Source organism: Astatotilapia calliptera, chromosome 11 (assembly GCF_900246225.1).
Source record: "Astatotilapia calliptera chromosome 11, fAstCal1.2, whole genome shotgun sequence".
NCBI lineage: Eukaryota > Metazoa > Chordata > Actinopteri > Cichliformes > Cichlidae > Astatotilapia > Astatotilapia calliptera.
In genome coordinates, this window is record NC_039312.1 from 17,478,821 (window position 1) to 17,504,538 (window position 25,718).

General features: G+C 38.6%; 4 protein-coding genes across 10 annotated transcripts in view; 1 reads left to right on the plus strand and 3 right to left on the minus strand.

Moving 5' to 3' along the window:
* Nucleotides 1–3,526: 3,526 nt before the first annotated feature.
* LOC113032105 (uncharacterized) lies at nt 3,527–6,066 on the minus strand. Its single transcript, XM_026184768.1, has 3 exons — nt 6,057–6,066; nt 4,369–5,968; nt 3,527–4,285 (listed from the first exon to the last, which is right to left on the minus strand). Exons 1-3 carry the CDS (start codon nt 6,064–6,066, stop codon nt 4,243–4,245), a joined length of 1,653 nt encoding a protein of 550 aa, XP_026040553.1. The 3' UTR covers nt 3,527–4,242.
* A 631-nt stretch (nt 6,067–6,697) lies between these two features.
* On the minus strand, nt 6,698–8,410 carry LOC113032830 (macrophage mannose receptor 1-like). Its single transcript, XM_026185971.1, has 4 exons — nt 8,268–8,410; nt 7,803–8,162; nt 7,387–7,722; nt 6,698–7,170 (listed from the first exon to the last, which is right to left on the minus strand). The coding sequence occupies exons 1-4, from the start codon at nt 8,374–8,376 to the stop codon at nt 6,893–6,895; spliced, it is 1,083 nt and encodes a 360-aa protein (XP_026041756.1). The 5' UTR covers nt 8,377–8,410; the 3' UTR covers nt 6,698–6,892.
* A 765-nt stretch (nt 8,411–9,175) lies between these two features.
* On the plus strand, nt 9,176–19,570 carry LOC113032455 (retinoic acid receptor RXR-beta-A-like). Of its 4 annotated transcripts, none has more exons than XM_026185383.1 (12): nt 9,176–9,520; nt 12,037–12,230; nt 13,157–13,310; nt 13,525–13,704; nt 14,022–14,075; nt 16,107–16,267; nt 16,395–16,524; nt 17,242–17,368; nt 17,483–17,524; nt 17,614–17,705; nt 17,794–17,899; nt 17,994–19,570. In XM_026185383.1, the coding sequence occupies exons 2-12, from the start codon at nt 12,090–12,092 to the stop codon at nt 18,139–18,141; spliced, it is 1,335 nt and encodes a 444-aa protein (XP_026041168.1). In that variant the 5' UTR covers nt 9,176–9,520; nt 12,037–12,089; the 3' UTR covers nt 18,142–19,570. The 4 variants fall into 4 exon arrangements, with proteins under 4 accessions (XP_026041168.1, XP_026041169.1, XP_026041171.1 ...); XM_026185384.1 differs by having other exon boundaries at nt 9,176–9,511; XM_026185385.1 differs by lacking the exon at nt 9,176–9,520 and adding an exon at nt 9,558–9,724.
* A 78-nt stretch (nt 19,571–19,648) lies between these two features.
* fhod3b (formin homology 2 domain containing 3b) overlaps nt 19,649–25,718 on the minus strand; it is a 94,534-nt gene continuing 88,464 nt past the window's right edge. For 3 of the 4 annotated variants that reach the window (XM_026185382.1, XM_026185381.1, XM_026185378.1), the window contains 5 exons: nt 25,452–25,644; nt 24,076–24,099; nt 23,412–23,598; nt 22,223–22,384; nt 19,649–22,057 (listed from right to left, as the gene is read on the minus strand). In XM_026185382.1, the coding sequence (XP_026041167.1) occupies nt 21,975–22,057; nt 22,223–22,384; nt 23,412–23,598; nt 24,076–24,099; nt 25,452–25,644 (649 nt within the window). In that variant the 3' untranslated portion in view covers nt 19,649–21,974. The remainder of the gene's footprint in view (nt 22,058–22,222; nt 22,385–23,411; nt 23,599–24,075; nt 24,100–25,451; nt 25,645–25,718) is intronic. The other variant, XM_026185379.1, reaches the window with a different exon arrangement.

Sequence of the window (25,718 nt, forward strand, 5' to 3'; positions counted from 1 at the left end):
AGATGTAGCATGTGTCCTGATGTGCGCAGATGTGTAACGTACATGTGATTTCCATAGTGTGAACATTTTGGTGTTAAAAATATACTTAATCTGTACAGATTTACATAAAACATAGATTTTAATTTTGCATATTACAATAGACTCTCAGGCCAACATTTCTGAGCACAAGATGTTTAATTTAAAAAAATCCTTTTTATATCCCTGCTTGGCTTGCTGCCTGGAAAGTGTTTATTCCTTTCTTTCACAATGTGTAACCATCTCAGTTCAAGCCAGATTTCCCGCATGTGATTTACAAGAAATCAAGTTCCCCCTCCCATACCTGTCACACTAAACAAATGGTTTATAAATGATTTACAAATAATCAGTTATGTTCATCATTATTCTTGGTAACAGCAGCTTCTTTTCTTTGAGCAAATCAGAGTATTTTTAATCTCCTATTAATAATAACTAAAGTGTCCCATTTAACACTGTACATGATCCATATTTGTGTATTGATCGTTCCCCTTTAAACAGCCAGTCTTTTGCAAATTGAGTGGCTCTGGTAATAATGACAAAGACTGAGATGATATCTAAAATTTTATTTTTCTACACAAACAGCTTGATAAAAGAAAATATTTCATTCATTATATATTTTCTAAGTCAGCAAAGCACATTGTGACATTTTATGTTAAACATCATTATTATAGTTATTAGATCAATTTAAGCTTAAAACATACGAACAATGGAATTAAATTAAAAGTTCAACTTAACATTAATGCAGCATTATATTCACTCGCACAAACGACTCTTGTGGAAATATAAACACAAACATCCATGTAAATATTGAATACCTTAATTCCGATTAAATTTGTCAGGTTAGTATAATGTTCTCCTAAAAACAAATTATTAACACAGACTTCTATACAGATTTGTAAAAGAAAAGAAAAAGTAAACCCCACAATAATTACATGATATGCCACAGTCCTGCCTCTGAAGACTTAACTGAAATTACCAAAAGTGACTTTAATTTGAGAACCAAGTTCTTGTGGTTGTTATAACTCTAAATAAAAATGCCAATAAAGTTCAAATATAACATGACTATCACTTGAACCATTATAGCAAATGCCTTAATGGTCCACTTGAAAAAGTAAATCTTTTGGGCATTTTTTGGCCTTTAGAGTTCATTATTTGTTTTCACTTGCTCTAACTATACATGCCATGACTGGTTAACTTCGTGAGATGGAGAGTCATCCAGAACAGAGCAGGAGAACAGTTACCATGAAGTCAAGTCTTTGGACAGTCAGTTAATTCCTCTGTTGACTTCTGCGGAGGTAGAGAATGAGAGTTGGGAGCATGATGTCCAGCCACAACTCCTGGATATGGATATTAAATACAAGAATTGCGTTTGGACAATCAACACCAGACTCCCTGTCAAGTTTTGGTTGAACAGTCACAGCAACCTTTAGGCTTGGGATTCAGTCCTGCAGTGGATGGTTTGATAAAATACCCTGGAAGATTAATTGAAACACATAGAAAAATAGCTATGATAAAATGTGCAGAGTTCTTTCAAAAATTTGTAGCCTGTCAGCAGACTGATAATTAAAATATAAGCCATGGGTAGAAATGTGGTATTGAACTCTCAAATGCTTCAAAAATGTTTAAATATTCATTTTTTTTAAAAATCTGTGAACCAGCTTATTAATGAGTTAAAGTGAAAAAATTAATTATTCCAATACTTACATAATGCACCATCAACAATATAGTAATTATAGTCCCAGCAAAGTTGTTATTAATCATGTATCCATATGCACATGGAACATTAAGCTATTTTTTCTTACTTTTTGAGGGTGTTTTTAATAAATATTTCTAAGTCCGCTTTCCTCTGCATCCATCTTCCACTACTTCTCGTTCATTTTGCCTGTCCCTTGTCCCCCTCTCTGTCTCTTCACCGATGTCCATCTCATTTCATGCAGGAGTGAGGTTACCTAAGAGACTGGGCTTCAATGAAGAAAATCTCCTTTTCTACAATTAACTGTGAAAGTGACAGAAGGGTGGGATCTGCATAGGGCTCCACACTAACATAAGGTATGGAGAGAGAGGAAAGATAGGGCAGTCAAAGGCAGGTAGTAAGACACGAAGACCTGAAATTTTCTTAAATTTGAATATCAAAAATATTGCCCAAATTGAAGTGTGTTTGCTGACCACATCTATGGATGAATTTTGGATAAACCTTGCACTACTTTGCAGAGATTGCATTGACTAATTGCAATGTTTAGTTGCTATTTTAGATTTATTGAACATTATATGTATAGTTTTTAGACTAAATCACTAGATATATTTTTTGTTGTGTTACTTTCCACACACTCAGATTGCTTTGTAAGTTTCACATCTCACACTTGAATTGGGATTAGGCCAAATTAGGTTGCATTGCACTGATCGCAGTGGAAATGCATCATGTTTCACCATAATCTCTTAAAATTCAGAGGGAGTGACCAGTGGTTTAGGATGGAGAGATTTGCACAAAAGGGTGTGGCGTGGGAATGTTGCCAAAGGTCAGGAGTGAGGGTGAAAGGTCAGGGGTCAGAGCCAGCTGGACAGCACACAAGAGGAGATGAGGGTGAGAAAAGGAGGGGAGGGAGTAGTCCACAGACTGATTGACTGACTGCGCCCTATTGGAACATTAACATTGAACTGATGGGAGACTCACTGACCAATGGCTGATCAGGGAAAACCTGTGACACACTTGTGTAATGATCCGTAGAATTGAGAAGTGACATGATTTTCATCTTGGATGCAAAAGCAGTTAAAAAAGATATAGCAGTGAATTTCAAGCTGCTATTTACTGACTTTATGGAGTTATTGAAATCCACACTGCAAATGTTCTTAGATACTAATAAAACATAAACCAGTGCTAACATTCTAGAAAGGTATTAGAAAATGTAATATTTGCAAATGAATGCATGTTTTCTATAATTTAGTAGTTTAGCTGCTCATCGTGGTGCATGCCTAATATCACTATTTGATTTTTAATGTTTTTTAATTGACAGTAGATATAATAAATTATAGTATCAAGCACATGATATTTCCTGTGTTGTATGGTTTCATTTGTGATATCAAGAAGCTATATAAGGAGATATAATCATTTATAAATTGATAAAGAATAACACAGGTATTTGGAGGGATTATTTATTTACTTAAAAAAATAAGACATTTTGTTATGTATATAAAAACAGATAAACATACAAAACATACTATTTTGTATCAACTTCTTTGACATATGCAATTCTGCTATAGATAAAATTTATATACAGTTTATCATATTGAATAAGGCTTCATCATGTCCTGCTTCCATGGTTTATCAATTCTCTGTGTACCTCAAGGGTAAAGGAAGGAGGGTGAACGTCTGTATTGTCCGGCAGCCTCGCCTCTGTCAGTGCGCCCCAGGGTGGCTGTGGCTACATTGTAGCTTGCCATCACGAGTGTGTGAATGGGTGGATGACTAGATGTGTAAAGCGCTTTGAGGTCCTTAGGGACTAGTAAAGCGCTATACAAATACAGGCCATTTACCATTTACTTTCTTTTCCTCTTGTTCGGCCGGCTGGGTGAGGGATTAAACGATGCCTGCTCTTGTAAATGACACATGTAGAAAATGTCATATTCATTAAATGCAAAGATTAAAAAACATTTTCATATCTATTTAAATTCAATATTAACAACAGAGGAGGCAGCTGTATTTCAACAGAGATATGATGTCATAACTTAGCATTGAAACAATCAGGATCACGGCCCCCAAGGTTCACTGGATTGATGGTGTAACTGAACACAGCATGAATTTTAAACCAAGGGGTGCACATGTCAGTATAGGAAAATGTGTTAATTTTTTCATACAGCACAATGAAAATGTTAACATTTGCATTACATTAAGAGGCACTGGCCCTCATTCATCCAGCACATGTGTTGCAGATAAAATTCAGTTTTTCTGTCTCGGGCAAACCTACCCACTGCTGCCCCCCAGTGGCCTCCATGGCACCACTAACAGCACTGCCATAATCCCTTTGAGGTCCTTCTCCTGGTAACCAGTTCTGGTAACAGCTAGACGTTGACCTAATCCAGAACCAAAAATTAAATTGAACAGTGTAGCGTAGACCCAGCCACACATAGGATGATGTAGCATTCTTTGCCTTTTGAGCAACCTGGTCCTGTATGTTTTTGGTCTTAATGTCAACAAGATCAAAATAATGTTTCCTGCAGTAACTCAGAGCTTCAATCCATGTCATGTTTTCTTGAATTAATATCATGTTTCCTTCTGGAAGAAAACGTGAAGAGAATTACTTAATTGCATAATATGCAATGCAAAACAAAATCAAAGATGTGAAATTTTAAACATACCTGGGTGCAAATTTTGACTGATTACACTGGCCGTTACGATTGAGGAATGTGTGGTGTTCTGGGCTAAAGTCCCTATGTATGCTGTAGTGTTTGGGGTTGAAGTCTCTATGTATGCTGTAGTGTTTGGGGTTGAAGTCCCTATGTATGCTGTAGTGTTTGGGGTTGAAGTCCCTATGTATGCTGTAGTGTTTGGGGTTGAAGTCCCTATGTATGCTGTAGTGTTTGGGGTTGAAGTCCCTATGTATGCTGTAGTGTTTGGAGTTGAAGTCTCTATGTATGCTGTAGTGTTTGGGGTTGAAGTCTCTATGTATGCTGTAGTGTTTGGGGTTGAAGTCTCTATGTATGCTGTAGTGTTTGGGGTTGAAGTCCCTATGTATGCTGTAGTGTTTGGAGTTGAAGTCTCTATGTATGCTGTAGTGTTTGGGGTTGAAGTCTCTATGTATGCTGTAGTGTTTGGGGTTGAAGTCCCTATGTATGCTGTAGTGTTTGGGGTTGAAGTCTCTATGTATGCTGTAGTGTTTGGGGTTGAAGTCTCTATGTATGCTGTAGTGTTTGGGGTTGAAGTCCCTATGTATGCTGTAGTGTTTGGAGTTGAAGTCTCTATGTATGCTGTAGTGTTTGGGGTTGAAGTCTCTATGTATGCTGTAGTGTTTGGGGTTGAAGTCCCTATGTATGCTGTAGTGTTTGGGGTTGAAGTCTCTATGTATGCTGTAGTGTTTGGGGTTGAAGTCTCTATGTATGCTGTAGTGTTTGGGGTTGAAGTCTCTATGTATGCTGTAGTGTTTGGGGTTGAAGTCTCTATGTATGCTGTAGTGTTTGGGGTTGAAGTCCCTATGTATGCTGTAGTGTTTGGGGTTGAAGTCCCTATGTATGCTGTAGTGTTTGGGGTTGAAGTCCCTATGTATGCTGTAGTGTTTGGGGTTGAAGTCCCTATGTATGCTGTAGTGTTTGGGGTTGAAGTCTCTATGTATGCTGTAGTGTTTGGGGTTGAAGTCCCTATGTATGCTGTAGTGTTCTGGAGTGAAGTCCCTATGTGTGCTGTAGTGTTTGGGGTTGAAGTCCCTATGTATGCTGTAGTGTTCTGGGCTGAAGTCTCTATGTATGCTGTAGTGTTCTGGAGTGAAGTCCCTATGTATGCTGTAGTGTTTGGGGTTGAAGTCTCTATGTATGCTGTAGTGTTCTGGGCTGAAGTCCCTATGTATGCTGTAGTGTTTGGGGTTGAAGTCCCTATGTATGCTGTAGTGTTTGGGGTTGAAGTCTCTATGTATGCTGTAGTGTTTGGGGCTGAAGTCCCTATGTATGCTGTAGTGTTTGGGGTTGAAGTCTCTATGTATGCTGTAGTGTTTGGGGTTGAAGTCTCTATGTATGCTGTAGTGTTTGGGGTTGAAGTCCCTATGTATGCTGTAGTGTTCTGGGCTGAAGTCCCTATGTATGCTGTAGTGTTTGGGGTTGAAGTCTCTATGTATGCTGTAGTGTTTGGGGTTGAAGTCCCTATGTATGCTGTAGTGTTTGGGGTTGAAGTCTCTATGTATGCTGTAGTGTTCTGGGCTGAAGTCCCTATGTATGCTGTAGTGTTTGGGGTTGAAGTCCCTATGTATTGCTGTATGTGTTCTGGGGCTTGAAGTCCCTATGTATGCTGCTAGTGTTTGGGGTTGGAAGTCTCTATGTATGCTGTAGTGGTTCTGGGCTGAAGCCCATGTATGGCTGTAGTGTTCTGGGGTTGAAGTCCCTGATGTATGCTGTAGTGTTTGGGGTTGAAAGTCCTATGTATGCCTGTAGGTTCTGGGGTTGAAGTCCCCTATGTATGCTGTAGTGTTTGGGGTTGAAGTCTCTGATGTATGCTTGTAGTGTTTGGGGTTGAAGTCCCTATGTATGCTGTAGTGTTCTGGGCTGAATGTCCCTATGTATGCTGTAGTGTTGGAGGTTGAAGGCTCTATGTATGGCTGTAGTGTTTTGGGGTTTGAAGTCCCTATGTATGCTGTAGTGTTTGGGCTGAAGTCTCTATGTATGCTGTATAGTGTTCTGGGGCTGAAGTCCCTATGTATGCCTTGTAGTGTTTGGGGTTGAAGTCCCTGATGTATGCTGTAGTGTTTGGGGTTGAAGTCTCTTATGGATGCTGTAGTGTTCTGGCGGTTGAAGTCTCTATGTATGCTGTAGTGTTTCGGGGTTGAAGTCCCTGATGTAATGCTGTAGTGTTTGGGGTTGAAGTCCCTATGTATGCTGTAAGTGGGTTTGGGTTGAATTATTTGGGGGAAGTCCCTGATGTATGCTGTAGTGTTTGGGGTTGAAGTCCCCTATGGTATCGCTGAGTGTTTGGGCTGAAGCCCTATGTATGCTGTAGTGTTTGGGGTTGAAGTCTCTATGTATGTTGTAGTGTTTGGGGTTGAAGTCTCTATGTATGCTGTAGTGTTCTGGAGTGAAGTCCCTATGTATGCTGTAGTGTTTGGGGTTGAAGTCTCTATGTATGCTGTAGTGTTCTGGGCTGAAGTCTCTTTCTGTATTGTAGTTGTTCTGGGATGAATCTCTATATGTTCTGTAGTGTTTGGGACTGAATCCCTGTCTGTATTGTTGAGATCTGGGCTGAAATTCCTCCCGGGGTTTTTAATATAGAGTCACCACCTGTAGTTAAATTCACAGTAGTTGCAGGAGGTGGCTGTGTCAAAGATGACATTTCTGTAGTTGTACTTTGGAGATGAGTACTTGATGTAGGTGACATAAACTCTGTGGTATTTGGTGTTCTCACTCCACCTGCAGCTGTTCCTTCTGTTGTGGTAATGGTGCTTGACTGTTTGGTAGCAGCAGCTGCAATCAAATTAATTTGAAGTACATTTGTCTCAATTACAGGTCACTGTCTATTGTGAATGGCAGTGTTGAAAATGATTTCCCTGATGTAAAAGTGAGTAATGAGTGGACAGATATAGATTGTTGTGTCTTGTGTAATAGAAAACAAAAAGTTATAATATAATTTTGCTGACATAGTAAATACATACAATTTATAAATAAATAACACAAACTTACCCCCATGGCAAACAAAATTGAGTTGGTTACTGCAGCTTTGCTTATTCCACTTCCCATTATCTTGAAATACTGCAGCAACACAATCCTGATTTGGAAGATAGCTGGGCTGAGAAGCTCTCCAGAAACGAAAAGATGAGTTACTTCCATCCGACCATTTCCAGGGATCTTTGAACAGCCCAATCCAGACAGTTTGTGATGCAGACACGCTGAGCACTGCCATATTCTCTGCTTCAGAGTGTATGCTAACTAGATCAGATGGCAAGCCCCTGCAATGACTCTGAGCATCCCACCACGATTTGGACTCATTAACAAAAATGAAATCACCAGTATGTGTCCCTGTAATGTAATTAAATGTATTATTATTAGTATTATTGTTATTATTGATCTCTGAAATAAATTATTGTAATTTTACTTACCTTGACAAACAAACTTTCTTAGAACTCCACAGGCACTGACAAACCACCCACCAAATTGATCCAATGCTGCACATTCTTCTTGATTATTCGTTATTACTTCTCCTGATTTCCACTTAAAAAAATCTGTTAATTGACCAGGCAAAGACCAATGCCACATCCACACAGCTCCGATCTCCAGTCCTATCCAAGTGTTTTCAGTTATATTTGAAGCTAAAGAAATCAGATTATTCATATCTTCTAAGTTGTAAATTGTTGCTAAATCAGTGTACATATCTCTGCAATAACTCTTGGCTTGTGTGTAGTTCTCAGTGAGAGTAATATGGTGAAAGTCTGAAGATCCCAGTGTGAAAAAGCAAAAAACTGTGGAAGTACAGAAAAAATATTTCTTTTTCATCATGTTATGTTTAATCAAACGTTATATAGCTAAATTTATATAAATTGTAAATACAAATGTATCATACTAACCTGACAAAAAAGTCAAATAAGCAGCAGAGGTCCTTTTCATCGTGGTTAGTCTATTGTTTTCAGTCATGATGACAAACTGCAAAGCAACAAGCCAAAAGATGTTACACATATAATACTGCTCACCATATTGCTCTGTTCTGATCAGCTGCTGCTCCTATAAGGTGCAAGCAGTTTCAGGCAGCACAGTGTTTGCAGGAGGAATGCCACCTGGCTTGTTAACAGCCACCTTCTCACCAACTAACAAAAAGCAAAGCAGTTTTTCAAGTTTATTTTGATTGCCTGCATACTGTAGGCCATATGAGTTTTCTTGTTTGTTGAGATGAATTTATATGAGAATATTCACCAGGTAGGTCTAGAATGCAGGTGTCAATGTCTAGTTGTTCTAACTGAAATAAAACAAATTTGTTTTGTTGTAAAATGTCCTGCAAATGGTACAAAATAAACTGAACCTCAGCTTTTGAGGTTTTAGGAGGCAGTGCAACTAATTCATGAGAACAAAAGTGCAAGTCATTCTCCAGCCCAGGAGAAAAAACGTTGGACAAAAATGGTCTTTAGAAGAACAGAACACTGTGTTCAATATTTTGAATAGTGGAAAATATTACTGCACAAATAAATCACTGGTGCAAGAACAAGTTGTGCAATACTGTATATACCCCTTCCTTCTGTCAAAGGGAAAACATTCCAACTCTTTTTGTAGGTGTGGCTGTTTAAAACAGCTTGCTCAGATTCTTAAATAATAGCATGCCATAATTGGGCTACGCGAAAACACACACAGTTTCTGGCTGAATTTACTACTGTTTACTTACATTTTTGTTTACCACTCCCCCTATCATACCCAAAACAATCACTCGCTTGTATTTGTGCAGGTATGAAATGTTCAGTGTTTCTTGAACGCATCACGGATGGCCTTTTGATGTCGTGTATTTTTGGAGCGTAGTGTGCTGAATTTGATAACAGTATATATTGAGAAGATAGATATTATTTAAACTCAAATACTGCATACAATTGTGACGCGATAATCGCCAACCAAATTAGCTGTGATTAAATACTAAATCAAGCTGAACCTCTGCAGCGGGGGTGTCATATGACGGTGCTGTTATGGGTGGTCCCGTGGGACATTTTGGCTCAAGTCGATTGTAGCACTGAGCCATCATGGCCTGTAAACAACAACAGCTTCTGACCGAAGCAAACTGTGTCTGAGACTCGGCCTTTATCTAGAAGTGATTCTCAACAATGCTTCGAAGGTGTGTCTGGTATGTAATTCCAATCTTCCAACAACCATGAGGTAGTTGTGAACAGTCGCTTCCTTGGGGTATTACCCCTGAATCTAGCATCGAGCTAATGTTGGCTATATTAGCCGTAAATTAAGCTAACAAGCTAATCTTAGCAAATGCAGGTCGAGCGGATTCATTTGCGGACTGTCGATTATTATGCAACATTTTTAGATGCGAAACAAGGTCTGTTTGCTATATCCCAGTTTTACAAAAAACTACAGAAGGTAGTATCACTTAGACGTGTGAAAACCAAAGCTAATGTTTGCTAATGTTGTTGTATAGCATGGATCTTTGAAGCCGAAGATTTGCAGCTAACGAGCTATCGATAAAGGCAAACTCCGACATTGTGTATTTGTCGTAATTAGTTAGGCGTTGTAGTTTTTACAGAATACGGACAATGTATTTGCTTTTTGTTCTAGTAAGGTCTGGTATGTACTTAATAGTGACTCGGCGGTAGCGCTGCTGCGTACCTTTAGCAACATTTTGGCAAACATGAAACGCTAACGCACACTGATTAATGTAAGCAAATATTTGTACGTACAAACATTACCTGCCACGAGAATTATTTCCCTTTTATTTGTCCAGTTTTTTGAGGAGGGGTGATTTGCTTGTTTGTTTGTTTTTTTGGGGGGGGAAGATTTTTGAGTTCAACTTAGCTAAATAAACGGACCTTTTTATGTTCAGTGATTTATGGTTATAGATTTGTACGTGGCCAGCTAACTCTATGGGCAGAAATCTGTGCCATCAGAAACTAAATTTGAATAAGTTAAATTTGAATTTGAATTGCTCAGATTGAATCTGAATTGTAACTTGAATAAATGCTTTTGAAAATTGAATTTGAATTAGTCTAATTTGAAATTGAATTTATAGTTTGAAAATGATCATCACTAAATTGAAATTGCATTTTATATTTTGAAAATTAATTGATTTGCTTTGAAACGGCATTTTATCCTTTAAAAATTCAGCTCTCGAATAATTTCAGATTCACTTCTCACCATTCAGTTTTCAGGTCTACAATTCAATTTCAGTTCCAAAATTCAGTTTTTTGAAACTTACATCCGGTTCCGGTTCAAGAGCAGATTAATAGAACTACGTTTTACTAGCGGACCGAAAGTGTTACTGACGGGAATCTACAGCGTCTTGAGCTTGTCAAACATAGTAATGGAGCAGTATGTTTAAAAAAAAAAAAAAAAAAAAAAAATCTAATTAAGCATGCACTCAGTACCCTAAGAATTATTATGGTAGTTAAACACAGTGATAGTTTTATATCATATTATATCACTTCAAACAGAGGTGATCCAGTAATGCTGCACTAATGAATTAGACTAACTATTCACTTTAGCTAAAGAGTTGGGATACTGTGTAAGACATAAATAAAGCTAAAATACAAAGGTTTGGACACCGTTTTGCATGTTTCCCTACTGTAGGGGTCTCTGCAAGCATACAGAGGGGGTACTCTGAGAGGGTACAAGATGACAACTTTGGAATTCTACTAGAAACAGTCGATCATATTTGTTTGTCAAAGCTGAATCCAGGGCAAACTACGCTAAATTAGCGTTTTTAGCTAGCAGCTACAATAAGCATAAAAGTTACCTTACGGCAATCATTTGTTAACATGAAGCTTGTTCTTATACATGTAATACATTTATTACCAACCTGAGAGTTCATCCACTGGTCATTCGATATGACGAATGACTTCTGAAGTCTTAATTCAGCTCAAGACGCTGTAGATTCCCGTCAGTAACACTTTCGGTCCGCTAGTAAAACGTAGTTCTATTAATCTGCTCTTTAACCGGAACCGGATGTAAGTTCCAAAAAACTGAATTTTGGAACTGAAATTGAATTGTAGACCTGAAACTGAATGGTGAGAAGTGAATCTGAAATTATTCGAGAGCTGAATTTTTAAAGGATAAAATGCAGTTTCAAAGCAAATCAATTCATTTTCAAAATATAAAATTCAATTTCAATTTAGTGATGATCATTTTCAAACCATAAATTCAATTTCAAATTAGACTAATTCAAATTCAGTTTTCAAAAGCATTTATTCAAGTTACAATTCAGATTCAATCTGAGCAATTCAAATTTAATTTATTCAAATTTAGTTTCTGATGGCACAGATTTCTGTCCATATAACTCACTTATGGAAAATTGGTTTCTCTGCCACTTAATGCAATCGCAGCTATAAGACTTCCACTACTTTATTTCTGAAATGGGAGAAATAATGATGTAATCTTGGCAAACTCTCAACACTTGAGAACTGAAAGACACCAAATGTGTAATGATTAACAAAATACACCCCCCCCCCCCCTCGTTTTTTCCTTTTTCTTTTTTTTTTTTTTGAGAAGTTGCAACCAAATCATGTTTGGCAACTTTAGCTCAAAATAATAATTGTCAAAGTCAGTCTCTGTTATCTTTTAATCAAGATCGATCAGAAAGGTTTCCATAGCTTATTATATTCCTTTTTTTATTTTTTTTTATTTTTTTATCACTTTCAGATTGATATCCTTCGAACGGGACGTTTTTCTTTTCAGCGGGCAGCTTACAAGCCATGTCCTCACAGCAACCTAACAGCTCAGCCTCCAACAGCCCCACCAGCATCTTAGGATCTCCGTTTTCAGTCATCAGTCCCTCACTTAACTCCCCAGTGGTGCCACACTCTCTGGGATTTGGACCCATCAGCAACAGTCAGGTAATTCATATGCATGAAGGTGTATGTATTGTACTGATGTCACAGTGCACTTAACTCTTATTTTTAATTTTGTAGCCTGAGAGCCATGATGCTTGTTTAAACTGGGCCGAATATACACAGCCACTTAAGGTACACTGTAGTGGGGAAAAAACAAACACTTTACTGACTATTTACATTACTCCACTTATAGAGGCAGGCATTTTTGAATAATGGCTCCTAACAGAAGGCGTTGTAAGCAAAAATTGTCACAGTTAGTGCTAATAACAAAAGGGCATTTGATTATGAAAATATTTCTGTATTTATGTGAAAAAATGAAAATAACTAAGAAATAGTGTCTGTCATAAGCTGTGTAGGATGCACCGCTGGATATTGCAGAGTAAAAGTTGTTAAATCAGTAGCTGTGACTCTTAGTATTTCGCTGTTCACATGACTTATGCCATATTATGTGGAAAAATCAGAACAACATAAGATACCTTAATTAGTAGATATACATGAATAGGTGATGGTGAGAAACTCAAAGTTATAGTGTGAACTCAAAATTTGGAGGTTTTTAGTGTAGCACATGATCAATTTCATCTAGAAACAGCCATCAGGTTTTTGTCATCCATTTGGGGTATACGTGTTTTTTTCCCAGTGACCAGAGCTAAATATCCACACTAATTATCCCAGTTTAAATGCACTCACAAAAGTAAGAATGAGTCTCGTATCAATTTGCCTTCTTGTGGATATAATTTAGATATTTGAAGATATTTTTGAAGGAATAAACAGTGTTTTTTGTTTTGTTTTTGGGTTTTTTCTTTGCCTAATTTTGACAGCCCTAGCCTCCGGTTATTCAAATTGGTGGAAAATACTGTCTGGCCATTACATACAAATAATGACATTGTTACATTGTTTCCCTTGTTTTATTTGGTTGCAATCGTACCCAGATTTCATCGTCAGCGCCTATATCAGGGATGCACTCTGTCAGCAGCTCAGAAGACATCAAGCCTCCGTTTGGCCTGAGGCCCATGCAGGCTCACAGCCCGGGAATAATGTTGTCTCAGAAACGACTGTGTGTCATCTGTGGGGACCGCTCTTCTGGTGAGTGAACTTAATCAGCACAAGGTAAAGGACAGAAGTGAAACATCAGCCAACGAATATTTCAACCCATGATAACACTTTCATGTAGTGGATCTTACTTATTACGAATGATAGCAAAAAGTTTCCCCAACTCATACATGCAGGTTGATGTTGTCTTCCTTCCAGTCTTCTCATTGGGCCGTAACGTTCGTTCCCCCCCCCCCTTATGTTACAGGCAAGCACTATGGAGTGTACAGCTGTGAGGGTTGCAAAGGTTTCTTTAAACGAACTGTGCGAAAAGACCTGAGTTACACCTGCAGAGATAACAAAGAGTGCCTGGTTGACAAACGCCAGCGCAATCGCTGCCAGTACTGCCGCTACCAGAAGTGCCTGGCCATGGGAATGAAGAGGGAAGGTATGCAAAGTATTAGAATATTGCCGTAGAGAGCTTGTTTGGCAGTCAGACGGTTTAGCAACGCGTTTTGTTCTGACTTGTCTTACATGTAACTGTACCCACAGTGATAAGTCAAAATGTTGTATGTTAGCGGTAAAAAAAAAAAAACTAGCTGTGAATTAAAATTTCATGAAGTTATTAATTATACAGAGTTAAGCCTAAATAAAACAGTTTAAGTAAATGTGGACTATTGATAACATACATTAGGACAGACAGGTTTGTTGGGGCTGGTGCAACTAACCTGTCTCCAATTCAAATCTTTCTCCATCTTTCACTAGCAATCAAACTTGTAAAGGACATAACAGAAGATGGAAAAGTTGAAGGATGGATGAGTATGACATTGAATTCTTGAGGATACTGTATTTTAATGTCACATGGAGAATTAGAAATTGTTAGAAATGCAAAGTTCATGACATTTGTGTGTGAATTTGACCTGAGAATGATGGAATGATGGAGAGTGATGACTGCCAAATGTAGTATGTGGCACGTATGTGGTCTAATAAACAGTAATCCAAGGAGTTCTAATTTTGATTGCTGTTAAGGGCACAGATCGGATTCGTATAGCTGCAGTTTTCAGTGTCTGATTGCCTAGTGATAATGGCAGATTATCCCTCAGTGTCAGCATTTTAAGAAGAGTCCTGGCTTGTGTTGCTTATACTGCTTCAAAATTACTTAAGTTTTAAGTAATATAATACCAATACAACAATTCATAGTCAGTTTTGAAAATTCTGGAAAAATGGGGCGGGAGGAAGAGCATGTGTGAAAACCTTCAAATTAACTTGCACGGCTGCTTGACTGCTTTAAATAGAGAAAGATTATTTTGAGTTGGTCCAAAACATTTTTTTTGTTTTTGGGTTCAAAGGCTTGTATTTGTATGTTTATGCTTAGCTTCATTCTTGTGCTACATAAACCACTCTCTACTGAGTGAGCTTCCACTGGTGAACATCCACACAGATATTATATAGAGTCGAGTTCTGATTTGACCCTAAGGTTCTGAGCAGAAAACCCTAATTTATTTATAGTTTGAACTTGATTGAACATCTGGTTGTACACATTAATACACAACAGTAGATAATTGTGTTTCATTTCCACTGTAAATTAGATCCAGTGAACTTGTCTTCATCTTTAAAACATGATGTCTAACCAGATTCTTTACTTTAGCTTTGAACACTGTGAGTCATATTCTTCAGCATGCACTAAAAACAAATATGTAGCACCGCGTTGTTTAATTTTTGCAATGTGACTAAAAGAAAATTAAGCATGTCTCAGACTGATGCTGAAAATCTAGTTCATGCATTTATTATATGTAGGCTGGGCTATTGTTATTCATTATCCTCATCTCACACTAAATACTCCCAGAAAGGCCTCAAGTAATTCCAAAACACAGCAGTGTGAGTGCTAACTGGGACTAAAAATATTTCTCTCATATTAGATTTTCTTCATTGCCTTCTTGTCGAATCCAGAATTGAATTTAAAATCCTTCTCATATACAAAGTTTTGAATGATCATTTCCCATCATATACTGCCCCACCCTGGGGTTTCTGAAAGTAAAATGGGAGACAGAGCTTCAGCTATCAGGCCCCTCTACTGTAAAACCAGCTCCCAGTTTGTACTGGGGAGACAAATGCCTATTCTTTTAAGATTAGATTTAAAACTTTGCTTTTTGATCAAGTTTATAGCTGGGGCTAGAACCCTCTCTTAGTTATGCTGCAGTAGGCTTAGGCTGCTGGGGAATTTGGGCCCTGAACCTTTCTTCTTTTCACTTTGTGTGTTTATACATCACTGTTGCATTTAGAGGTTTCAACCAGCAGCAGTAATTATTAAACTGTGGCTCCCTCCCACGGTGTGGCTTCTTTGCTTTCTCCCTCTGCTCCCTTTTCTTTGTCCTCAACCCGCACTTTGGTGCCTCCGCTCACCCCCAACCAGTCGCAGCAGGTGGCTGCCCCTCCATGAAGCTGGTTGTGCCAAAGGATTACTTCCTTTTAAAAAGGAGTTTTTCCTTCCCAGTGTCACCAAGGGCTTGCTCATAGGGGGTCGACTGATTCTTTGGGTTTCCTTTGTAATACTGTAGGGTCTTTACCCTACAGTATAAAGAGCCTTGATGCGACTGTTGTTTTGATTTAGTACTACATAAATAAGATAAAGTAAAATTCAATTGAATTTTGGGTCCCACCACTCAGTTAAAATTGATAACAATTCACTACATTAAAAGTCATATACATCTATATTGCTCTTACTAAGTTTTGTCTGTATAGCAGACTTTCTCAGTGCATCAGAAAATGATTGCACATAGTCAGAACACTTTGCATTTTAACTCTTACAAGCATCATTGATGGTCTGTTTGTGTGTTTTGTGTGATGCAGCGGTACAAGAGGAACGACAGAGGAACCGAGAGCGGGAAGGCGAGCTGGAATTCAGTGTTGGAGTGAATGACGAGATGCCTGTGGAGAAGATCTTGGAGGCAGAGACGGCTGTGGAGCAAAAGACTGAGCTTCACTCAGACGGAGGCTCTGCAGGAAACTCGGTGAGTGGTTGGAACGTAAATGCATTTACATGGCAGCACTATAAACAGAGTGATAGCTATGTTTATTAAGATGAAAGCTTACTAAAATTACTGGAAGCATTGATTGTCTTTTTTTGTTTTGTTTCAGCCACATGATGCTGTTAGCAACATCTGTCAGACTGCAGACAAACAGCTGTTTGCCCTGGTGGAGTGGGCAAAGAGAATCCCTCATTTCTCTGAACTGCCCCTTGATGATCAGGTCATCCTTCTGCGTGCAGGTATGAACAAGCACACACAAGTGATCTGATCAGCTTTGATGTTATAAGTTTATCAAAGGCACCATACAGTATTCTTCTGAAGTGGCCAAATATGTCCTTTTATGCTGGTTATTGTAATTCTTAACATACAGTTACATTGCTATCTAAGTTATTGTTGTTTGGAGCCGTTTAATTATATTTGTGTACTTGAATACTCTATAAATTGCATACCTTGCAAAAAATTGCAAAATCGCAATAAATTGCATACCCTATAAAACTAAGCAGTGCTAAGAATTAGTGTACGAGAATGTCTAGTAAAAACAAAGTGTAGAGGAAACTTAAAAGGCTGTGAGTGAATGACCACATTTCTGCCCAATTTTGCTGAAATGTTTTAGAAAATATTTTTGAAGTAGTGACTGTTCCTAACTCCAGTTGTTATGTGTCTGGTGATTCCCCAGAAGGGTTTTTTGCCCAGAAAGGAAAGTGGCAATAACAATTTATTTTTTTTTATTTTTTATTTTTTCCCCCCATACGGAAAGTGGTTCAGAACCCTGAGGACATAAATCTCACAGCAGCGGGGATGGTGTATACAGTTGCACTAAACTGTCTTTGTATTATTGCCTACAACTTAAGGGAGAAAGGACTCTGAGACACATGAGTCTTTGTTTTAAATGTCATGATGAATTAAAATCTTATTGCTTTTTACATATCTGTGTGTAAATGGACTTAATTTCTCAGGGTGGAATGAGCTTCTTATCGCCTCGTTCTCCCATCGTTCCATTCCGTTGAAGGATGGAGTTCTTCTTGCCTCTGAGCTACAGCGCGATAACGCACACAGTGCAGGAGTTGGAGCCATTTTTGACAGGTACATTGATGGAAGTAAAGAATTGCCAGGATACAAACATATAAGCTGCACTTGACTGCAATGATTTGTGTTATAAAAACGTATTGTCTAATTTGACTTTTGTTTTTGATACAGAGAAAGTGTGCAGAGCGCAGAGGTCGGCGCCATATTTGATAGGTACATTTCCTCTTGTTGTTCAGAGTGTCTTACACAGTGTAGGCTCAGTGTTTTTGTTTAATGCTTTGAAACCTTGCATTCTTTCTCAGAGTTCTCACTGAGCTGGTCAATAAGATGAGAGATATGCAAATGGATAAAATAGAGCTGGGCTGCCTTCGAGCCATTGTCCTGTTTAACCCAGGTACTTAACATGGAAGAAATTAGAAACATTTAACTATTTCTTCAAAAAATGTTTTGGGCTTTTTTAATTTTCTGCATTTTTCATGTAGATGCTAAAGGGCTCTCCAACACCGGTGAGGTGGAGCTCCTCAGAGAAAAGGTCTATGCATCATTGGAAGCTTACTGCAAACAGAAATATCCAGAGCAGCAAGGAAGGTAATGGTCCTCTGCTGTAACAGTCTTTGTTGTAGTCCTGTCTCGTACATTTTGATCTTGTTAAGTGAGATGATGTCCTCTCTGTTCCCTGCAGGTTTGCTAAGCTCCTCCTTCGACTGCCAGCACTGCGATCTATTGGCTTGAAGTGCTTGGAGCATCTTTTCTTCTTCAAGCTGATCGGTGACACACCTATTGACACTTTCCTAATGGAAATGCTTGAAGCTCCCCATCAGTTGTCTTAGATAAGAAGCGTGTACTGTGGTTAGATAGCTGAAGCCTGGGCAGCGGGCGTGGGACTGGAGTGGCACTTTAAGTTCTTTGAAGATTTGTCGATTTGTCTCACTGCTGTCTGCGTTACACTTCTTTTAGTGCGGCACAGATTTGCGCTTTAGACCAAACCCAAGGCTTGGCATGATCTACAAGCTGGTGCTATATGTTTAATTAACTTCATGTGTAACTATGGGTAAACACAAGTATCTTTTGAAAAATATAAACATTTACATATTTCCCTCACAGGATAAACTATAATTTGGATATACATTTTTGTATAAACTTTTTAGACACCTCAGATTTTAAGATTGTTGTTTCTCCAAATGATGGGATACATGAGAGGACGGCAACCAGATTCTTTTCTTAACGCGTTAACGACGCACCCTTTTTATAAATTTACACTCAACTCAGATCTAAAAGTGCATTATTGTACCAAACGACAGCTTTGAGTTTACTTGTATCCATTGCACATGATAAAATCCAGCAGTGACCCTGAGACAGAAGACAAGTGAGCAGTTGAAACTGTCAGGCCAGACTCGTACTGCTCATCAGGGTCAGCTTTATGTGTCTCATATACATATATATGCAGAGTATTGTTTACTTTGCCATTTAAAAGAATAATTATGTTGGGGTTAATGATTAGACTTTTCTGCACATTTGCAACGTGCTGTTTCTAAACCATACATTTAACAAATGCCTGACCTCTGAATGGTCAAGTGTTTGTCTTTTGGTGCTATTTCAGAGATGATTATTGGCGCAGATGCACACCAAACCACAAACCTATGAATATATGCAAAGCTAAAAATTCATTTGTCAATCTTTGTTTAAAATGTAGCAATACAAAATGTTAAACTAGGTAAGCCTGTCAGTTTTTCAGGGGTTTTACAAAGAAAATTATGTCCTGTGGAAAGGGAAGACTCCATTTTGTAATTTATCTTCACAAATCTAAGGTACTGTGCAAAAGTAATTGTTCAGGGACAGTGTATATTGATAAATTTGAACTATGATCAGGAAATACAAATTCTATAATTCTTATTTACCCTTTTTTCTGTTTTCAGCTAGTATAAAGCAGAACGTGTCTTGGGTTGCACTGGATTTGCTGAGACAGTTTCGGCTTCTTTTTTTTTTTTTTTCCTTCTTCTTTTTTGAATGCTTGTTTTTCCTACCTATCCTCATCATCGTGATGTCTCTGCATTTTATTGCAAGCAAACAATAATCGCATTTAGCTCCATACCACCTGTGAACAGACATGAATTTTAAGTCCAGATGAGTGGGCCGTATGTAAACACCAGCTGTAATGGTAAACGTGTCACTGACATCTGTATGCTCTTGAACATAAAAGTGACTTGAAAAATGGGTTGTGTGGACTAAAAATAAACAGGCTTAAGTTTTTCTTTCACATGCTTTGTCTGGTCTAAACGTGACTTATTTCTGTATTCATAGAAGAAAAGGTGGCAGAAAGAAGTTGATGACAAAAAAAAAATTGCATTTTGCCTTTTTATTGTAGTTGTTACATAGTTTTTGCTGTGGGTATAGATGCAATTGAAGCCTTGGTAGTAAAGCACTTTAGTCCAAGTTCCACAGTGATGTTATGGCACAGGCAGCAGTGTGTGATGGGCTAATGATAAAAATATAAGTGCAATTAAATCAAAGGCTTCCATCTGGATTTTACTGGAGTAACTGGTAAAGCCGATCGCTGGGTGTTCATGTTACAGTCTGAAGTGAAAATCCTACAGCTCTTAGAACCAAAGTGAAACCACCTCCTGGATTAAGCAGAAGTGTCACTTTCTTTTAAAACCATGCATGGCTTGGTTTTCTTAAATTATATTTTGAATAACACTGCTTTTAGTCTATAATACACTATTCTACACATGGAGCAAAAAAAAAAAGACAGTTATGACATGTACATCTGTTTACAACATTCCCCTGTATTGCTTCAAACATGTTTTTGCTCTTGAAAAGTCAGTACAACCCGGGAAACGCACTGAGCTCCCAGCTCCTCCTGTAACTGCAGTTTTACTAAGTGGCATGCTACACATCGAGTCTAAGGTGCTGAAAAGGTTCCAGTCAATTCAAAACAAAATAAAAATGGAGTGCTCATTTGATTTCTTTTTTTTATGCAGATTTATCACAATGCGCTAAATTATTTTCTCAATGGCTATGTTTCCATCACAGTGAAAATTAAAAGTGAATAGAGATCATTATGAATTCAGTCAAGGCCATTCCAAATTGATTAACAGCACGTGGACCTCTAAAATATTCAGTTCAGTACAGATTTTGATGTTTTAAAAAGTCTATAAATTAAAAAATTTTATGTGCTTCCTAACTAATAATTATAAATGTGCCCCCTGATGGTTTGCATTCATTGAGAATTACTACACTATGAATGGAGTGAACCTAAATGAATCTTACAATAAGGCAACAGGATAACAGCTAATGTGCATAGCCAATCCTTAAGTTGTCATAAATATGTTAAAGCTATCTTCATAAACTACTTGATCCAAGACATAGCATGGAACCAAAAAAGTAATTCTGCCATGACAAGTTTAAAAACACTGGTTAAAAATAAATCACAGCTCAAGAATGATCTACACTGCAATATTAACCTCTGCTCCCTCCCTGCCCCACAGACCGCACATCTGTAGCAACATTTTCGTTATTATATGTCCCTGAAAACATCTTAATAAATAGCTGTCTCTGAAAGGCACTCTGAAATGTGCAGCTCATAGTCTCTACAAAATAAAACGAAATAAACTCTGTGAAGATTGCTCACTTGTACTTCACCTCACTCCAGCTGTTCATCGGTGAGAATAGATCACGACGGTGACGATGCGACTTCAGTTCAAACTATAAATGTTTGCATCGTTAGCATTAGTCTGAAACTAGTGGGATTGCCAGTCAAACCTGTAACGGAGCTGTTGGCAATCGCCTTTCTCTCTTCATATCAACTTTAAAAAATATCTGCGCCGTTTCTCTGATGAATTCCTTCTTATTTAGTAAACTAATGCACGCTTGCCTTGGATATGTTGACTTTGATTAAATATTTAAAAACTGTGCTACTGCTGAATTGCTGGTTAACTGCTGAGTATGTTCTCAGATTCAGATGTCTGAATGGTTAATCAGTGTCAAGGATCTCACTTTCCTTTGAGACCCAACTTTTACATCCAGTGCAATTGTTCCTTATTTGAGCACCTTCTTGAGCAAAACGAAACACAAAACTACCACAGTAGTATATAACAAAATAACCCTCTGCACAAGGCCATCTATTCAATAGATGAAATGTCTTTTTTGTCACGAAAGCTCCTGGGCTGAAACTAAACCCAAACACATTTATTTGAACTGATTTTCTAGCCCTCTCAATTCACTGAAGGCCACGGGGATTAAACTGCCAACTGTTTTGACTCCCTCGGCCTTAAAAAAACCAAACATTTCTGCAGGTGTTTGTATGCAATATCACATTGAAAGCATAACTGTGATGAAGCCTTATGAAAGCAAATCATGTGTAAACTGTGTTTAACCGGCAAGGGCAAAGCTTAGTGGTTTTAATGCAGCACGCCGTTTCTGCTCCCTCTGCCCATCAGTTCAGGAATAAAATCCTGTTCTCCCTTCTCTTTCGTTAGGAAGCACTTGGTCAAGTCCAGACATACAAAGATGAGATCAACTCATCAAAGCTGGGGTTGGGGAGGGGGATTTTAGTGCCAAACCGGAGCAGAGTAGGTTGACGGGTTGGGTCTTTATGTCCTTATGGGGGGTTTGGGGCAGTGAAAGGGCTTCCAGATAGCGTGGTGTCCCATGGGGGTCCAGCTCACACTTGCATCTCCGAACCATTAGACAAGCCAAGAGCGTTTGCCTCCTCTGTTGTCAAACCATTCCTCAGTGTCCTCCTCACTGTGCACACAAGAGGAAAATTCAGAGTGGAAACATAATCGCCTATCATGGAAAAATGTTTTGTTTTTTTGCATTATATGAGTTTACATATGGAGCTGATTGGAGCTTTCTGCTCTGTGTATGATAAGAAATGAGGCAGCTCGCCCAATATTTGACACCACTCACATGATTTTCGATTGGCTCGGGATCGTCTCCTCTCCCGCGGCTGCGTCCGCTGGCTGGGCCCCTGAGTGGCTGACCTGACAATCCTCTCCATGATCTCGTCTGCTGTGTCATCTGTGCAGTTTACTGGGTCGTCGTTGGCAGAGCACCATGGGGCAACACGACCTAAAACAACACAGTTAAAATGGGTAAGCGAAACGTCTGATGGTACCAAGGTAATAGCATCTCATAATATTCTTTAAAGGGCTAAGTCATTTAGTTAAACTACAAGCAGGCTTAACGACAGACTTGATAACCTGTAATTGTAGTTATTTCTGAATTCAATTAACTAAACTTGAGGCATCTGGCTCTGTAAATCTCAGAAATAGCATGTCTGAGCAGATATTTGAACTCAGTAGCATTACCTTGGCCTGTAGTACTAATGCAAATCGTTTTTGATAGTACTTTTAGTTTGCATGCTTACTTTCAGCAAATGTTGCTACAACATTTAGCAACATCTTGTAAACAGGATGTCATAATAGGCCCTTGAAAAGCCTTCAGCTGGCATTTTGGATCAGCTGAAGTAAACGTAAAACAGGAAGATGTTCTGCTCCTCTTTTATGTCACACTCACATTCCTCCCACAACCCTCCCTCAGCCTGGTTTTACCAGTTTATTTGTGTTAAAAAAAAAGTCTTCGTCCTCCATATGCTTTGTCACTGAGGATCACCAAATAATTTTGTATTCCTCTCCTTAATTTTGTAGTCTGTGCCATGTAATATAAAGCCCCTTCACTATTGTGAATTGGTCTTATGTAAATAACATTTATTTGTAAAATCCAAAACTTAACTAAAGATTCATGGATGACCATTCCCTGCTATAATGTCTCCCCCCTATAACTGAATTGCTGCTTACTGCCTTGAAATGACTGATTAAAAATGAACTGAAAAATAATAATAAGCCATCTGCCTTGACTGGTTGGGGTGAGCAGAGGCACCAAAGTGGTGTATAAACATAGAGATTGAAGAGATTTGCTGCTACATTGCTAAATAGTCCTAATTAAACTTAGGTTTTAGGTAGAATTCCTTCAATAAAGATGAAACAACTGTTACTGTGTTTGACTTGAATAATGCAAATCTAGTTTTCTGGATGGCAGTGGTAAAAATAAGGAAATATTTAAAAGTGTAAAAGCACAACACGTAAAGGAGAAGAACCTCTGGTGCTACTGGCTCTGGTGCGTGTTCGAAGGCCCGGCACTGTGGATGATCCACTCTCTCCACTCTGCAGGCTACTTTTTAGGACGGCCTTCATGTTCTCGTGTTCTGCTGCATCTTCGGCACTCTGGACACTCTGAGGCTGACTCTCCGGTTTGTCTGAAGGGGCTCCACCAAATTTACCACTCTACAGCAACAGATGGGCACATGAGATTGTGTTAGCAGTATAATGTGACTCAACTCCACGCTCTGAGACCTTTTACGTATGAAAGTCGTCACACAGGTAAACCTTTACAGGAGCAGTTAGGCATTTCAAACACTCCACCCACAACTCTGAGATACAATCTTTTTTCTCCCTCAAGACTGGTTCTTGAAACAATGCTGACATGCCGGGTTCAAGAATTTCATTATATTTCACCTGAGTATTTGTGAGTTGTTGAAGTTAGATTCAATCAACAGAACATATCATGCAGTCACTTCTTTCTGTCCATCGAGTTTCCTCATCCACGCTCGGTCTCTCTTACACACACAGCCTGTCAGTGTCACAATCGACTCTGTTTTTCCTGATGTTACAACACTTGGTGTTTTCCAAAGTTACAACAGCGTGTCTAAAAAGACAGGGTTAAATGCAAACACCCATGCACTTGTCTGCAAACACAATTACCTCACTATCATTGTCATCTTCACTCTATGGAAAAAAAATAGTAAAAATTACATTTTTGCAGACTTTAAAATAATAGTATAAGTTTTTATATACGAGTTTTAAGATAAGACAGTGGTGCAGTCTTGTCACCTAATTTTTAGGAAGAAAGCAAATACCAGAAGTCCTTAAATATTTAAACACGTTCTTTTTAATACCTGCATTTTCGTGAGACTTTCATCTCCTAGAACAGGAATGCCAAACTCATTTTACATCTTGGGCCATAATTAAGCCCCCTTTTATCTTAAGTGAGCCAGACTGGTGGAAATACCCTTTCTGTCAGTGTAAAGTAGTTTAACTGTGCATTTAATTGCTGAGATATGTCAATACAAGAAAAAGAAATGCAGTGTTAATATCTCAGTTTTTCAACATGATGAAGAAATGCTGTTGTGGTTATTGAAAGAAATGAGTCAGGATGACTCTTTGGGCTTAAATTGTACAGAATAAATATATAAAATTACAGACAATTCTGGTAGCTCAGTATTAAGTGGAATGATTTGCTAATTCACAGAAAATGCCCTGTTTTACTTATTTATTCTACTGCTGACACATTGTGAAATAAAATAGAAATGTCTATAGTAGATAAAATTACTATAGACTTCCCTGTCATGGTTTCCTGTCAACTTTTTATCAATTACTTTCTTACTGCAGCATGAATGGCTTTGGTCTGAGGTGTTTATCAGTAGGAAAAGCTGTACAAGTCCTAAAAATACAGTTAAAAGTCTAAAAACTTATTCCATCCTTTACATTTGACAAATATGTCCAACGGGTCGGATTGGATTGTCTGCCGGGCTGATTCTGGGCCCCGGGCCTTATGTTTCACACCCCTGTCATACACCATAAAATCATCACTGCAGATTCAAGCTGTGCAGCCCAGAGGAGCATATTTGACTGAATTTCTTTGTAGGAGTGTGAGCTGAGGAGTGGGCCATCCAGAAATCCAGAGTTTGAATTCTCACACAGTGATTGAATTAGGGACCTTTTGAAGAGCGGGTGTTCTTGCCAGAGCCCGCTGTTGAGTCTGCTCTGACAGTCCGGGGGATTTTAATCATGCGGTGAGGTGTTTGCTCTGGCTTTTCTTAGCTGGCTCCAGCTACAGAATAGGATACACTAAAAACAATTCACTGATTGTTGTTACAGAAACCTATACATGTGAATACCAAGGAGCTATACCGATGTCCTTACAAATGCCGCATTTGGCGCTTTAACCAGATTAAGGATATAAGCAGCGTCTAGGGATGGGCCGTATTGTTTCTCAGAAATCAGAAAGCTCAAACTAAACAAAGACGAGGTTTATGAAATGGAAAAATGTGCGTGTAGGTCGGCTGAAGACGACTTACATCTGTTATCATTTTTCCCCTGGTCTTGTTCCTCTCTCGGTGGTTGGCCCTCTTCTGTTTCTGCTGCAGCACGCGCTCTCTTGTCGTGCGATATTCTAGAGCAAATTCGCTCAGTATCTTGCTAAAGCGGTGTATGCTGACGTCACGTACTGCATACACCGGATGGCCCAAGAACAGCAGGAAAGCATGAAACCTGGAGAAGAGTAGAGCGCCAATGCATCATTAAACATGCTTTATCATTAACGAGAATTCAAAATCTGATTACAC